This window comes from Spodoptera frugiperda, chromosome 2 (genome assembly GCF_023101765.2).
Source record: "Spodoptera frugiperda isolate SF20-4 chromosome 2, AGI-APGP_CSIRO_Sfru_2.0, whole genome shotgun sequence".
NCBI lineage: Eukaryota > Metazoa > Arthropoda > Insecta > Lepidoptera > Noctuidae > Spodoptera > Spodoptera frugiperda.
The window spans coordinates 3,500,681-3,516,391 of record NC_064213.1 but is presented as its reverse complement, the minus strand read 5'-3'; the positions used below and the strand labels follow the sequence as shown (position 1 = coordinate 3,516,391).

Sequence of the window (15,711 nt, the reverse complement as noted above, 5' to 3'; positions counted from 1 at the left end):
GAGTCCACGACTCCGCCCCATGCGTTGGAGTTGCAGACATTAATGCGTTGCCAACGTCGTCAGAGAAATGAGTATGCTGATTAAACTTGTGTGCACTATTCTTTATTTCATTTTTTGCTCTTGTACCGGCTACTTATTTAGGTTTCAAGATGGTTGGTGTAATGTTTATGGGCTTCGCTGATATATATTACTTTGTCGTCGTTTTGTCCGTCATATTTTGTATTATCGGTGACTAGTTTTAATTTTGTGTTGTACTCTATAGTTTTTATGGGATGATAGGCGGTTTTAATGTGTGCTGCTATTTGTTAGGGAGGTTTTATTGTAGGTAATAGTTTCTTTTGAATTCTCTTGCAAATATATCTGTTATATTCTAGAAAATGTATGTTTTAAAACTGAAAATTCTAATGTATGGTTCTTTTGTTTTCAGGTAAAGTCACATTCAACATCGCCAGTAAGTTAAACAAAACATTTCGTACACATTACGCTAACACAAACAAAGTTAACTAAAATAAACTATTTACTGAACGTTACCATCACGCACACAGGCGCGTCTCCAATCAAGGCAAGTCGCATTTCGAAAGCAAATTATCAACCTAGAAAGGGGGGAGGGGGAGGTATAATTAAAATCCGTTGATTAATATGTAAATGTAATAAGATTACCCTCCCCTGAATAATTTAAATGGAAGCTCGGGAGATGAGTTATATACGTCGGACTCTCATTATGCTGTAGTTGTATCGGCCACTATAATGTATGTTGTGTCCCGTTTGATAAATGCTGTCTGAAGGTGCGAGTCCGTTGGTCGAGTCCGCTCGTGTGTACCTTGCTTTGCATTGTCCACTGCCATTCCGATTGTAAATGAAGAAAAGTGGAGTGTAAGTGCTGTTGTACACATGTCTAAAATGGGTGATGATGTTAAATAGTTTTACCGTAATTTGAAGGGAATTAGATGCTATTTAAAGAATAACTATTTAAGAGTATTTTTACCCTTGTGGACGATATATCTGTTTCGTTTATTTTATTAACTTCTTCTGTAGTAAGAACGAATACCAAAATCAAAGTGAAAATATATTTTGACCAATACAATTTCCAATAGGAATAATCTAATGGAAACTGCATGTAACATACATAATCAGTTTACCACAGCAGTACCGCCAAAACGGCCATGTTTCCGCCATCTTTATTAAGAACGCATGGCCACCCGCCTCCTGGCGTTGGTCAACAGCCAGCAAGGCGTTAAAGGCATCAGCTACACCACCCACCAGTAATGATAGACCTCCCCACCCCCGATGAAAGTACACTGTTTCAAATCCGAACAGGGAGGTGAGACGGCGTAGACCGGTCAACTTACGCTGGTCCCTGGTGCTTGGCTCACTTGTCTAATGGCTTTGATTAAACTGCCAGTTTATTTGACGGTACGATGCGTGCGTGCGACCACGTATGAATTTATGTTTAGACGACGGCCGAATATGAAATTATGATCGAAGATATACGAACGTTAAGAGGCATTGGCGCGTTCTATGAAGACCATTGGATGGCTCTTAGGCTGCAAAGTCGCGACAATAGTACCTAATACTGACTAAAACTACTGACTAAAATACTTAGGATACTTGATGTTCGATACGGTCATTTTACACTAGTTTTCCAGTAATCTTGTGTAATACTCGTACGTTTGTAAAATATGATACACCAAATCTTTATTTAAAAATTCTGGGCAATAAAGATGTGCTTTGAAACACTTATATTTAACTTCACTGATGATTAAAGTTAAAGCTCTCTTTCCAAAAATACTTAATGTTAAGTGATAAAACAAACATAGTGCGTTCTTATTGATGTATCAAAATTTCTGTGCAATAAAGAAACTCTGCTTTTCAGTATATACCAATTTCAGAAGTTTTCAGAAGTAATCAAACGGAAAAACAATACTTACGAGGAAATATACACCGGTAAAGTTAAAAATATTCTTTCAATAACTGAATTAATATAGGCCAACATACGTCAATCCTGAACTGTTTTGAACAGCAAACCGATTAACCGATGGGAGCACAACTAATTATAATTATGCCAATAATTCTGACCACAGACTCACAGAAGACCACTATGTCAAAGATTTGGAAAACCACATATGCGTAGGCAATACTAGTCCACACATTAACTTCTTACTAACCGCCGTACTTAGTGTCCATTAATGGTTACTTACCCCAGTCCTTGGCAATTGTTTTCGGAACAAAATCGTCACTAAGGAATAGTTCAAGAAATCATTAATTGTCTCAGAATACCCGAATATCAGTTTTATTTGTGTTCTTCTGGTTTATATTCTAAGTTACGGGCCAGGGCAATATTTATGTCTTATTCCTATATTTTTTGTCGTACGAAATCACTTATTTTTTTCTTTTATTTATATTTGTTTCTCCCACAATCTGTCCATATCTTCTTTTGCCGTCAACATACAACGTTGATCGTCTATTTGCAACAAAAGATATTTCTTTAAATGTTTAAAACCTCTAAATACACAACTCTTTTTATTAAAGCTCGATTAAAGAAAGAATAGTTTGATTTTAAAATTCGAACTATCCAATGTCTTCGTTATTCAAAAGAGCACAGTCATCGAAGAAACATCACCGGAGTAAAATACAAAGCAATTATTATTGGTAGCGGACGTACGTCAACAATAGTGTTCAGGCGAGCCTTGCCTGGCCTCTCAATAATTAGGATAGTGCATCTCCGTTTACCGAATGAGAATAAAGCCTACCCTTTGTGCTTGTGTGAGAGAAGACCCCCTGTACGTATGTATGTGTGTGCATGCATCTTGATTCTCCGTATTTATGTGTGCTGTTGTGGGGGCACGTCGTCCTCCGCATGCCACTCTGCGATAGTAATGTCGTATATTTCGGTCGTGCGTACACTAGCCTGTCTTATTATGTTTTAGCTCGCCGGACTGACGGCTAAACAGACATTACCACGCGATTTACTACCTTAATAACATCCATTTAAATTTTATTCTAGTTCTACACAAAACTTTCCAAAAAAGTTTGAGATTCTCATTCTCCACAATCAGAAAAGTATAGCCAAAATAAATGCCAATAATATAAAAAAGCCGAATTCTAAATTCGTTTTAATTTTTGCCGGTCGAACATTTTGTAATCAGAAATCCTTTAGAGACTTCAATTTTTTATTGAAATTGGCGTCTCGTTAATTAAAACCAAATCGAATTAATTACAGAGCGAAAATTATTCCACCCTTTCGGTCGACTTTAAAATCGTAAGACATGGAGCGGGGTGAACGTACACAAAATCGGTACATACATATTGTTGGAAACACCGCATGCCATAAACTAATATTCGCTCGGACACTACTTGGAGTTATTGGACAATGTAAATGAACGCTATCTCCTATAATGCCTGCCTTATTTCCCCCTCAGCCAGGCCAGTGCCCGGAGCGACCCCTCCCGGGGGGTGGCCCCCACCCCGACCGATGTCTCATCAGTAAGGATTGAACCCTTTAATGTATTCACCGTAACTTCGGGATGAGTCTTGTATTAGTGTTATAATGAGACGTGGCCCTAAGGAATTATGGCTATACTTGTGGATCTCAGGGGTCGGGATTAACCCCAACCTAGTTTCAATTTCTATATATGAGAGGTTTCGGAGGATGGGGTCGATAATATCATATCTCCAATGTTTTAAATCTGATAGCCGCTATTGTTTTGATTTTACGCTCCGTCTTTTGTGGTACAGCGTATAAACTTAGCATGTTTACGTGAGCGGTCTTGTAGAGACATATAAGTGCCACGCAGCACACTGTTCCGTTGCCATGGCTACTAAGATTACTTCTGAAACAGATCAAATTATACTAAGAAACAAATCTTGAAGCACTTTAAAGAGTGCTCTCTATTAAAAACTTCTTTGATTAGAGTCCATTAAAGGAGTTAGAGTTGAAAATTGTGCTTTAATCATTCGCCAATAACCGAAACGTTTTCGTTAAAAATGTTATTTACCGAAGCTCCTTGAGTCGCCAACAGATCGATAATGCTGCCAATTAGCCGGTACCAATTTTCCAATAAAACTTCAAACTGTTTTCCATTCCATTATCTCTCACCACCCTTTATTGCTGGCGAAGTTAAGCTACGACTCCTCTTTCCACTCCGCGCCGAAATTATTACAATAATAATATTATTATATTAATAATTGTATTGATAAGGAGACTCTCGTAATAAGGGTAAACCGTCCCCTTTCTGCCAGCCATCCTCAATAGGAGAATTTATGTAACTAATGAAATAAGCGAAGTGGCGCACCCCGCGCCCCGCGACCCGCCCCAACCCGCTCCCATCCACCCTTCATTATCGGAAAGTTTGAAATATAATTTGAAATTATGCTCAATGTTATATTGAAGATAAGAGAAACACAAATTCCTTTAATTGGACTTGTTAAAGTGAGTCAAATTAAGTTAACACCGAGTTGATGGTATTACTTTTGAAGTTGGAAATTATGACGGACTGTCCGTAGGTTTCTGCGGAATTCATGGGGTGATTAGCGGTTGAAAGAACAGTTATCGGTTCCTCGACCCGCGTATTTTATTTAACGGCCCGACGTTTATGGGAACTTATTGCATTGTATTATTAACTTCTAACTACGTTAAGTAGAGCGGAGAAATACCGAGTCGTGTGTACTCAGTCAATACAATAGATTTCGGTGCAATCAATTATAATTAATGAGTTGCAATTATCATTGAATTATTCAGAGACTTGTATAGAGAGCTTCGATGAATAATTGATTAGAATTTTAAAATGTGAAACTTGGAAACTAATCGAAAGGGTTCTTAGATTTAATTAATCGTGGTAACGAAATTAAATATTAATCATATTTGTGTAGTGAAATAGTTGAGGGTCGTACGTTAGGTCAACTATTGATTTTGGCGTGCGCCCCGCACAGGCTCACAACTTGAGACCATCACAATTAGTCGCCGGTCTCAATCTAATTATATTTCTGATTGGGATGGTGGCGAGGCATTGCTTCATGTTGTGATTTACACCGTGTTCCTCGCTAACTGATGTGTGCCAGGGAAGTAACACGACACCGTCGCCTTGAACATAGTTCTTATAATTATCATTTTGATTTAGTACATTCACCCAATTATTCGTAATCATTACATTTGTCATATCGTTTATGGAATGATTTAGCTGTGACATAAAAATTAACATTTAATTTCACGATTTATGTTTTAATTTCTCAAGAAAATTAACTGATTTGATAATATCTTCAATAGTGACAATGATAAAGTTTTCGAAGCGAAAAATTCATAGATTACAGTCGCTCAAAGATAATCAATTAATCTGCGTTGTACGGACTTACAGTCGTAGCAATTAGATGCAGATCGGGATCTAATTATTCGGATTCGGCTCGAGCTGGCACAGCACTATTCTGATTGTCGACAAGCGATTTCGGAAATTACTAAGGCGTCGACGTAGCCCGCTCATTCCGCCCTGTTCCTTGCGCGTCGGTTAGACGGTCACTCAGTACCGTCACCCTATAAATTTTAATGGAGATTGCAATAATGTTTTACGGTTATGTATCATCCTTACAATGATATGTTTTGGCGTATTCGTAATACGGATTTATGTTACGTTTAATATTTATTGATGATAATTATATGTAACGGGTTTGAAATTCATATTGTTAAGTTTAGTGTTGCTTTCTTGTTAGGATTCTGCAGTTAATGCTGCAAAGCTTTGTTTAGTTTGGCTGAAACTCGAAAATTGCTAGACCGATTTGGCTAACTTTACAAAAACGTGCAGTAAGAAGTTAAGTTAATTAGGCTAGTTTGTACTTCGTAGTAAAAGATTTGAGGTGACAAAAAATATGAATTAGCTATAGAAGCCACTGGCACAACTAATCGAGATTAAAAATAAAACCGATACTAAAATCATCCAAACTTTCTTTTTATATTCTCATCATATCATCAAACTAACAATTGACTACCCAAATAGTCGTAACATCCCGCTGACGTATCCAGAACATAGTCATATCGACCAAAAATCCCGTCTAGCATTAGCATAACAATTTAATTAATCAACCCATTCCACATTAAGATACCAACCTAGTGTTGTACTTCACTAAATATATTCTTGTACTCACACTATCTTCATTTGAATATTACTTAAACTAAAGCATTTTCTGTTTGTAACTAGGTTTAAAGACGTAGTGGCATTTGCCCGCGAGTTTGCTCGATAAATAATAAAATTATCTCAAAATCTTAATTTAGTAGTTATTCTTTTAATACTACATGAGACTTAGAGGCAATAAAATTAATAACACTCACAAATCTACTATTACTATACTTACACAAAAATCGTCAAAATCGGTTCAGCCGTTTAGGAGTTTTTAAATAACGACCAAAGAATCTCATAAAATTACAACTAAGAATGATAACTTTAAAACTGTAACTTGTAGAAGATTAGTAACATGTATTGTCTTTTCGTTAACCTAAGTTATTCATATGTCCGTAAGAATAACAAGAATCTCCAATGCCTGTTAGTAATCCAAGATCAGAATGAATACATTAAATTATGTTTGCGGACCAAGGATGTATGCTTATGTGTGCTAGATTTATTTCATTAGCAAATTATACTGACTAGTACCCATGGTTTATTGGAAATATGAGGAGAAAAAATCTATCGGCTGTAGTAAAATTGATTAAAACAACAGGAAAAGATTTCAAGGAAAAAATCGGACAAATGAAATGAGACATTTCCGTATTACGCGCAAAATTTGAAGGGTAAAGAAAAATAATTCTACTAGACAGGCAAAAAAAAGCAATTATCAAGGTCATAAAGTGGTGGTTATCGGAAAATAACTTTCATAGTACACTCATGAATAGTAGAATTGAGCAATAAATCGGTTTGCTGTGCAGACACTCAGTACAACAAAGTATCGCTGGCCAATAATCGCGGCGTCCCACCCGCCGCGTTTCCTCGCGTCTCGTACGTCTCCCTGAAGACCGGCCCACCCCCACCCTGGCTGTACATCATCTCATTTGAATTTCTAACTAGGAAACCTCCATGCAATTATTGGATTAATGTAAATTACGCAGTCTACAGCTCTACGGTGCACTATCAGGGACAGGGTTTAATTAGAATCCGGTTAAGTCTAATAATTCTATAGTGTTTCGCAAAGTCGCTCTTATGTTCACTAAAGAATGGTCCAATTTAGAAAACTCTAACCAGGACGGCAATTAGAATAATTATTTTCGCAAGTAGACGACATTTGGGTCTGTCACCCTACATTACAGGGAAACTAGTCAATTTCAATGTGGAAATAATGTAAATTTATTTCTGTTTACTTGTAATGGAAGGAAGGATTTGAAATATGGAAAGCAGACTTATGACTATTCAGTATTTCTCCACTCAACTTGTAAGTACTCGAGTGAAAGAGGTGACGATCGATTTTTCTTAAATGTCCAAAAATTCGGCGCAAACATAACAACGTGACCTTAAACGTGATTAATTTAGGAACAAATTGCTGTTTATTTTTCTTATTCTTGTGCCCAAACTTTATTTTTTTATATTTGCAATACTCTTCTCTGAACCGCAAGTAAACCGCAAAATGTCCCCACTCTGTATATCTCTAAATCGCATCAAACTGTTGCTCACCATAAAAATAAACCGCTACACATTTTTACGTACAAAACACCCAAACAACCAAAGACGGGTTTCACCCAATTCCTAAACGTACCCTCCGCGAATACTCGAAAACATAACCTCAAAACATTCCCGCCGTGACCTCGAAAATGCACGTAGGTGAAAGCCCTCGGGAGTTTCACGTAGGGGAACAAAAAAACCCCTAACCCCCGCGTAAGGAGCGAGGGGGACGACCCGCCCGTGAATGAACGAAGGAGGATTGCGTCCTTGGAGCAAAAAAGTCACGTGACCCCGTTCAACAGGTGGCGCCGTAAGTGTGTCCTTGCGCGCGGATTAGAAAAAAAAAGTTACGTTCGAATTCTTTGACGACGCGACGTTTGTTTTTTTTTAAGAAGCCGCGCTTTTTGTGTCTGTGCTTTTTGTGGGGCTGTTCCGATTGGGATGTGGAATGATGCTGTTTGGTTTGATGACCTTTGTGGTCAGTTTGGTGAATATCTTTGCTTTATTTCCTGGGTTAGGTAACGGAGTAATATGGCTTGTTTATTAGTGCTGAAAGTAAGTGTTTACCTTGTGCATACTGACAGGTTTTGTTAAGAACAACACTGCAAAATAACGACCTACGGCTCAAAAATGATTCCAAAACATAAAGCTTCGAAATTGCGTTTACCAAATAGTTCACAGGCACCAATAACAAAGCCTGTGATCATGGAACACTCTAAATATTTTGTTCCTTGTAAAGTGCCTCCCAAAACGAAATTCGGATACACACAGCTATTTAGCTCAAAAAAACAACGCACAGAATAAATGAACAATAAGTGTAGTGTACACTTTCAAAACAGCCCAACAAAGCAAAGTTCTGTGCAGCCAAAAAGCGTATATCCAAAAAGTTTACTTCGAAACAAGTAGTAGGTTGCTCGGTTCCTTTATGAATGGCGGGCTCCCTCGGCCCCGCTTAACACAAATGTCACGGCGCCCCGACGAGCCGGAAAACTCTCTTTTCTTCCTGAATTACCGCACAAACGATACACGCTAAAACATACCTTAGAATCCAGTGAATAGAACGCAAATCTCGCCACAAGCTCTGTGAAAATTTAAGGAATTTTCTACTTAATACAGTCGTTAGATTTTGAGACGTGTTTCAGTTAAACAAGGTTGGTTTTTCAATGGTGTTCCCGGCGTCGAAGGCATGAAATCTTGCGTCTCCCGCGGCAAATTGTTTCCTCGCTCCGCGTGTTTGTATTTTATTATACATTTTTATTTCTCGATAACATTAGCTTAACCGACTTTTCATTGCCTCGCCTAGGGCTGCCGCTCGCGTTTTGTGTTGATGTCTTTTTATGGTTGCCACTGAATGTTTTAACTGAACTTTTTCTTGTTGCGTGTTGGCTTACAGCTTACAATTTAAATGAGTTGTTTGTAGGTAAATTGAACTGACTTTGAATGTGATATAGAGATTGTTATTTTAAAATACTAGTAGCGTATAACCTCAAATATATTTCGTACAATATGCTCGTCAATTATGAGAGTTGTACAGGAGTAGATAGAGCTAAAGTTATTATTAGGTGAACTGATAATAAACAAGCTTTGTTACTAGGAAATGGGTGGTCTATTCCTATGAGTTACTTGTGTTCTGAGAAATATTTGGTTGAGGTGTAGTAATAAATAATAAAAACATCACATATACACGGAACTGTAGCTTATGGATATAATCGTTATAAGTTTTAATGATTTTCATAGTAAAGTCTTACACATCTTGACTCTCAATCAAATCAGAACAAATTGTTGAAATAAATCTTTCCGTTCAACCCTAATCAAGTAGGAAAGTGTGCGCAACAACCCTAAGAAAAGTTGAGGCGAGGTAGGAATGTCAAAAACGTCGGGGCGCGAACAAATATGTGCTTTGCCGACGGGCCGGCCGACCGCACCGTGGCTTAAACGGAGCTTAACCGACGTTTACAAATCCACGCAAATTTTGTGTTAGTTTTATTTTAACATTTTTATGCATTGTAAGTTGTTAGACGCGGTTTTTTTTTCATTCACGTCCGCAGTTGATTTTTATTGTAGTTTCTTTATTTTAAATGCTTACTTGTATTGTTTTTCATCCTCATTTATAACATCCAAACTAACTAAAACAACCTAATTCATTAAAACGACAAATAAATCTTAAACCAAACAACAGTTTAACAACATTACAACTTAACTTTAACCAGTGTTTCAATTGGTAACCGAGCTCTATAAAACCGGGCCATCCGACGAGACCCCTCAACGGAATCCTTTGCATTTCCCTCCGCACTTTACCGGATTTTTTTCCGTTTTTTCCGTTTTATTTACTTGGGTGCGAACGTTAGACGCCTCGGGCGCCACTTACTACACTTGCCTTTATCCGAACATTGTCGGGACCGAGCTACGGGCCGATGTTTCGGATGCTATGAAGTTTTCGACAAATTATGTGATTTGTAGCCGTGCTGGGACACGAAACTTTGTGGATTCTTTTCACATGGTTACATGTGGTTACCGATTTGTTTTCTTTTCTTTACCTCATTCGTTTGGATTGAATGTCTTCGAATTGATTGTGTTAGGTAAATTTTGTTACATTTTGTTTGTAGTTCGTGTAAGAAATTGTGTTAGGTGATTTGATTTTGATACTACTTTGGCCAGTTGTAAAAGTATTTAACTGGTGTGTCTGCTAAATTCTTTTAGATAACAAAGGAAGGAGAGCTTTCGGTGTATAAATAGATTTTAAAGGATTTTGTTTTGAGAAAAAAAACATCACTGCAAGATAAACTACATTTTAAAATGAGTATCAGACAAAAGTGACGCATGGTTTTAAGGACCTTTAATATTAAACATTCTCATAAATTAATTAGAATTTTAGCATGCAGAACTGCAGATGCAGACCGCCATTACAATATTAATCCACCAAGTGCCCATTGCTGCTCAATAATTGTGTATCTTCGTGGAATCGACGCTCGCAATTATGCACCTTGACGTACCTTCATAATGATGTATTAGTAAACTGCAGTTCATAACAAGGCTAATTAGTGAGAAATACATTATTCAATTCACATTAGAATCCGTATTTATTGAGGTGGTCTTTGATCGAAAATGATTTTCGATCAAATCAAAATTACAATTCGAATTTCTTGCACAAAATTTTCTAATAAATATTTATTACTTAAACTTGATCTCATAACAATTAAAATGTAGTTTCTGGATATAAAATCAACAAATTCTAATCAAAAATCACAAGGAAACACAACAGAAATCACAAATAAAACAATAGTTCAATCACAAGAGGCTGCAACGTTGGTTATCGGCCATTGTTATTAAGCCTTGCATGTCTCTAGTCCAGTTTCTCATCCAAAATCGATAGCAACCCCCTAGGGGTGCACCCCCGGTTGTTATATCTAGAGACGGCCGCTCCTAATTCGTACTCCATACGTACGTCGATCTTTCTCGTGTGTACTGTGGCAGGTGGAGTTTTGTTCCTACGTGCTATGGGCTCCTAGTACTTGCGGTCTTATTACAAGCAGTTTGATAAACAAATATCTTTGTATTTTCTTTGTTTTAGAGATTTTCTTAGTTGTTGTGTATTTTCTTATGTTAACGTTGAATCTGTCTTAGTAGTTTGAGATGTGTTTACGTTGATTCTGTCTTAAGTTTTAAGGAGTTAAGTTAAAGCTTCTTTACGTTATGATTGCCTGGTACCTGCGGTTCTTCATTTTGGGTGATACGAATATAAAAAGTTCTTCAAACACATGCTTCATATGTACGAGTTTATCAAGATTTATTTTATTACTCATCCTCGACACACCAGAGGCATTAATAGTCTTGCATTTTTAACTATGTTGCCATAATTATGTTGACATCCAATACAACAAGGAAATGGTGATGTCAATCAAAATCAGTCCTCATTTGTTAAGGTTTTATTTCAAATCTAAACAAATTTACTGCCGAACTCAGAGACATTTAATGATACCTTAGTAACGATTTTGTTCCGAAAACAATTGGTTGGGACTAGGTTACGTAACCATTTAATGACTCTGAGCACGGCGGTTACAACTTAACTTCAACTTTGAAATATTTAAGATTAAATTTAAAAACAAGATTTTTCTTGTTTCTAATATTTTTACATTATAATTAATTAGAAATTAGATATCTCCTATAAACATTAATTATACGTTTTGCTGCAGAAGAAACTTTTTACACAAGATTAATGTTTCCTAATACAATAATTATTACACAGGCAACTTCTCTATAACTTTATTACACAAAGCCGATTATTATAGCATTTGTAATTAACGATTAATAATCAATCAAAATTAATTATCTGTCGTAACAAACAGCCTATAATGATAATAAAAACGGAGTGTGCCTAAAAAATTGATAATCCGGTGAAATTAAAAATCCCGAATGCCGTTGGCGCGTTTAGCGAACGGCCACCGTCATTATCTAGCCGGGTAGCATTCTGAACTACATCGACCTCAAAACTTATTACAATCCGCCCTACCCAGCTCATTATCTCTGGCCCATAGTCTCAATCGATACTACCTAACTACAAACACATACAAACTATTAACACACACAAACTCAAAGTAAATGAAAGTCTACGCGTACCCGTAACCGGCGCGTCAACTTAAAACTTAATTATAATTAATTAATTCCAATTGGGCGTTATCTCTTTCTAACACACTATATCTTGAATACATCCATCTCTGTCTGTCGCAAAGGCGAGGGTAGACGTGGTATTGTGTTTTCGAAGACCTTTTATCACGAGGCATTTCACGAAGTAGAGTAGTCGTTAGTTCGATTCCAATACGATTTTATTAGTACTCAGATTTAATTGGCATCCTATTTTAATTATTTTTTTTTTAAGTCTGCTACTTATTGGCGGTTGATTTTCATTAATATTTCGATGGGATGATTGAGAGCGGCCACTCAACAAAAGAGAGTGAGTTAGTGGAAATGTTCTCATTAAAATGATGAAGCTTTATAATTGCAGCCGATGTTGGCGCATGAAATACGTGTTAATAAATAAAAATATACTTTTACCATGTTTACTTTTAAGCTTCCTTATTAGAATATAACTTGGTTTTAAAGAATAATCCTGACAAAGATATGTAGCTACTATAAATAAATGGGAATGATAAAGGCAATGGTTTTTCACAATCCACCAGAAGTAGTAAAACATGAAACGTTAGAGATTTATTTCCCAAACACAAAATGTAGGTCAAAAAACTAGTAGGAACGAGGCATAACAACAACATAGATCGCACAAAAGGGGGTATAAAAGCATTAAATCAGAACAAAATGGCCGTAGCGCCCTGAATGGCGTATAATTTAATTGTAATCATCACTACATCGGCCTGTGACGAGTATCAACGAGATGCGACTAGAAGGGACCACCCTCAACCCCTTCACGACGACTTCAACCACCCCAAGAAGGGGTTTAACACCCCCCTCATTACCATATTTCATTTACTCAACGAAATTATGCTAATTACTTATATTGCTTTGTGTAAAAAGGAAATTTATAAGGATTAAACTTACACCCCCCTCCGCTCCGAACCGGTTGGAACCAGACGTAACTAGTTTCGGCGAGTTCGGCGGATGAATTATTTAGAAGATGATTCTTCGAATTAAAAAATCGGGCGGTCCGAAGGGCTCCCGAATTCGCGTTCGCTTGATTATAATCGTACGCAATTAAAATTCAAATTGGAGAATTTTTAATTTTGTTATTGATGACCCTCTTTCGTGGATGGATTGAATTGTGCCTTGTTGAAAACTTTTTTTGAGTAAACTTGAAAGCTATGCTTATCGAACGAGAATTGCTTGTTTATTTTATTTTTTGAATAAAATATAAATACATGCGGAGTGAAGTGGTAATCGTTACATTCCATAAAATTCACGTGAAATATTATAAATGCTAAGTGTAGCAAAACGTTGCAACGTCTGACAGATCTGCATTTAAATTAATTGTCAGTATCGAAAACGATACACAATTTTCTTTAACTTCTATAACAAAAAAAAAATTCAAGCAATATCAGTAAGTAGACCCGTAACACTGAAATTCATGGCAAACAGGGAAAATCTAACCACTCCATCTGGCAATTCCAAGAAACCATTCAGATTCAACATATGGAAACACAAAAACATTTATCTCAATTCAAAATTATTCATCAATACACCGTACCGTTAACACATCAAACACGCAAATGTATGTGCAACTTACGAATTGAATTATAGTAATGAAATAGTCCAGTAGCTTTGGGCTAGCGGGCGCCTCTGGCCGGTAGTTTCACAACTTATCCCGACTAAGGCGAGTCCTTATTTAAATGTAAATTAGGTTCATTTCACGAAATTAATGTCGTGAAGACCCCACCCCCCTTGGACGGTGACCATCCTTCGCACACTTCGCGTACAAGTCCTGTTAAACTTATTAAGTTTTATCATTGTGTCATGTTTAATGACTGTTTACGATCGCCATTTTAATATCTTCGTGTCCGTTCGTGATACTTTGTATTTAATATTTTTCATGGTGATTTGTATTGCGGAGTTTGATTAAGGTGATCTTGGAGGAGTTTTAATTTATTTTAATGTTACTCTTGGTATGAATTGGATCATTTTGTATTCATGTTTTAAAGTTACAGTTGTTCGGTTCTAAGAAAAATTGTGTATTGAATTATGTTTTCTTAACACGACACTTGAGGTTTTTAACTTAAGATAAGTTGTATTCTTAGTGAAATAGTATCTTAATTTATAAGAAATCTCATTACAAATTTTAGTCACTTTAATACTTTGTTTATTTTGATGAGACTTAAACAAAAACTCACGAAACAAAATGGTACCGAAAGTAATATGATTTTTTCACATCTAGACTACATTTTTTTCATTCAGACAACTCAAAAAGCTTATTAACCCACATAACACAAATGCACATCTACCTACTGACTCCTCTCTCACCTAACAACAAAATCATGTCACAATAAATCACACACACTTTTGTAATTAGAGTCTCCACCAACGTACGATGATGGTCACCTCAGCAGGAGGGGGTAATAGCTGCTCTATGATTATATGGACAGACGAGTCATTACTTCTCCGTAAGTGTTGTTGCGAATTGCTAATGTTCTGCTTTCACAGTTTTACACACACAAATTAATCGTTACTTTAACTTCAATTACTGTTTTGGGGCGCTCAACTAATGGCTACATTATGTACGCGTGTGTACAAACTTTAAGGAATTATATTGAATATTATTTTTGTTATTCTATTTGTGTTTCGTTTTGTGGTGTTACGCTTCTTTTATTGTGCAGTTATCTAGCTTTATGAAGCTGCGGACGACCTAGCGAGTTTATCGGAGCTCCGGCTCGAAAAGCAGGAGTAGAAACGGGGTGGTTTTTAGTCAATAAGAATCTGACAATCCTTCTCAAAAAAGCTATATGAAACTTATGTCTGTTATTAGCAAGTACGAAACTGATGCACTATATAGGACAAAACACAATACTAAACTTCCCCCTTCTAATAAAAATATCTTACACCAATTCAGGGCTAAAACCCGAAATATTTAACTGCATAGCTTTTACTACAAACGAAATAAGAAAGAAAACATCTAAAGGGGATTTACTCATCAACTCATTGAAGTTTTTATTCTCAAAAGAGAATTATTTACGCTCAGAAGCCACGACCCTTTGGCAACGAAAACAAATAGAAGACAGCTAACTTTTCACATACCCGACATTCCATGCGATTTGAGGACAAACAGCACATCAACATACACTCCGCCCAACATAACTTGACCTTCCATTACATCACTTATCAACACATAGCAAGGTCAACTTAAAACGTCGCTCAGACGGCGGCAGATCGAAATGAACTTTCGCAGTTATCCAGTGTATCCTGACCTCTGGTTTATAGGTTTGTTAGTACATTGATAGACCAAGTTAATTTGTCGTTTTTCTGCACTTTGTTTCTGTAGTCAGTCACAAGGGGAATGAGTGTCGAACTGAGTAACTGTTGTGTCGCGTCTGAGTGCTTATTTTTATTGCAGAAGAGTTGTTAGTACATAGTTGAGAAG

General features: G+C 36.7%; 1 protein-coding gene across 12 annotated transcripts in view; it reads left to right on the top strand.

Annotated features, from left to right (window-relative positions):
- Nucleotides 1–15,711, top strand: part of LOC118268866 (POU domain, class 6, transcription factor 2) — a 149,536-nt gene that overhangs the window by 62,914 nt on the left and 70,911 nt on the right. For 8 of the 12 annotated variants that reach the window (XM_035583633.2, XM_035583635.2, XM_035583632.2 and 5 more), the window contains one exon: nucleotides 428–451. The exons of the other annotated variants lie outside the window; for them this stretch is intronic. In XM_035583633.2, coding sequence (XP_035439526.1) covers nucleotides 428–451 — 24 coding nt within the window. The remainder of the gene's footprint in view (nucleotides 1–427; nucleotides 452–15,711) is intronic. 12 annotated transcript variants of the gene reach the window in all.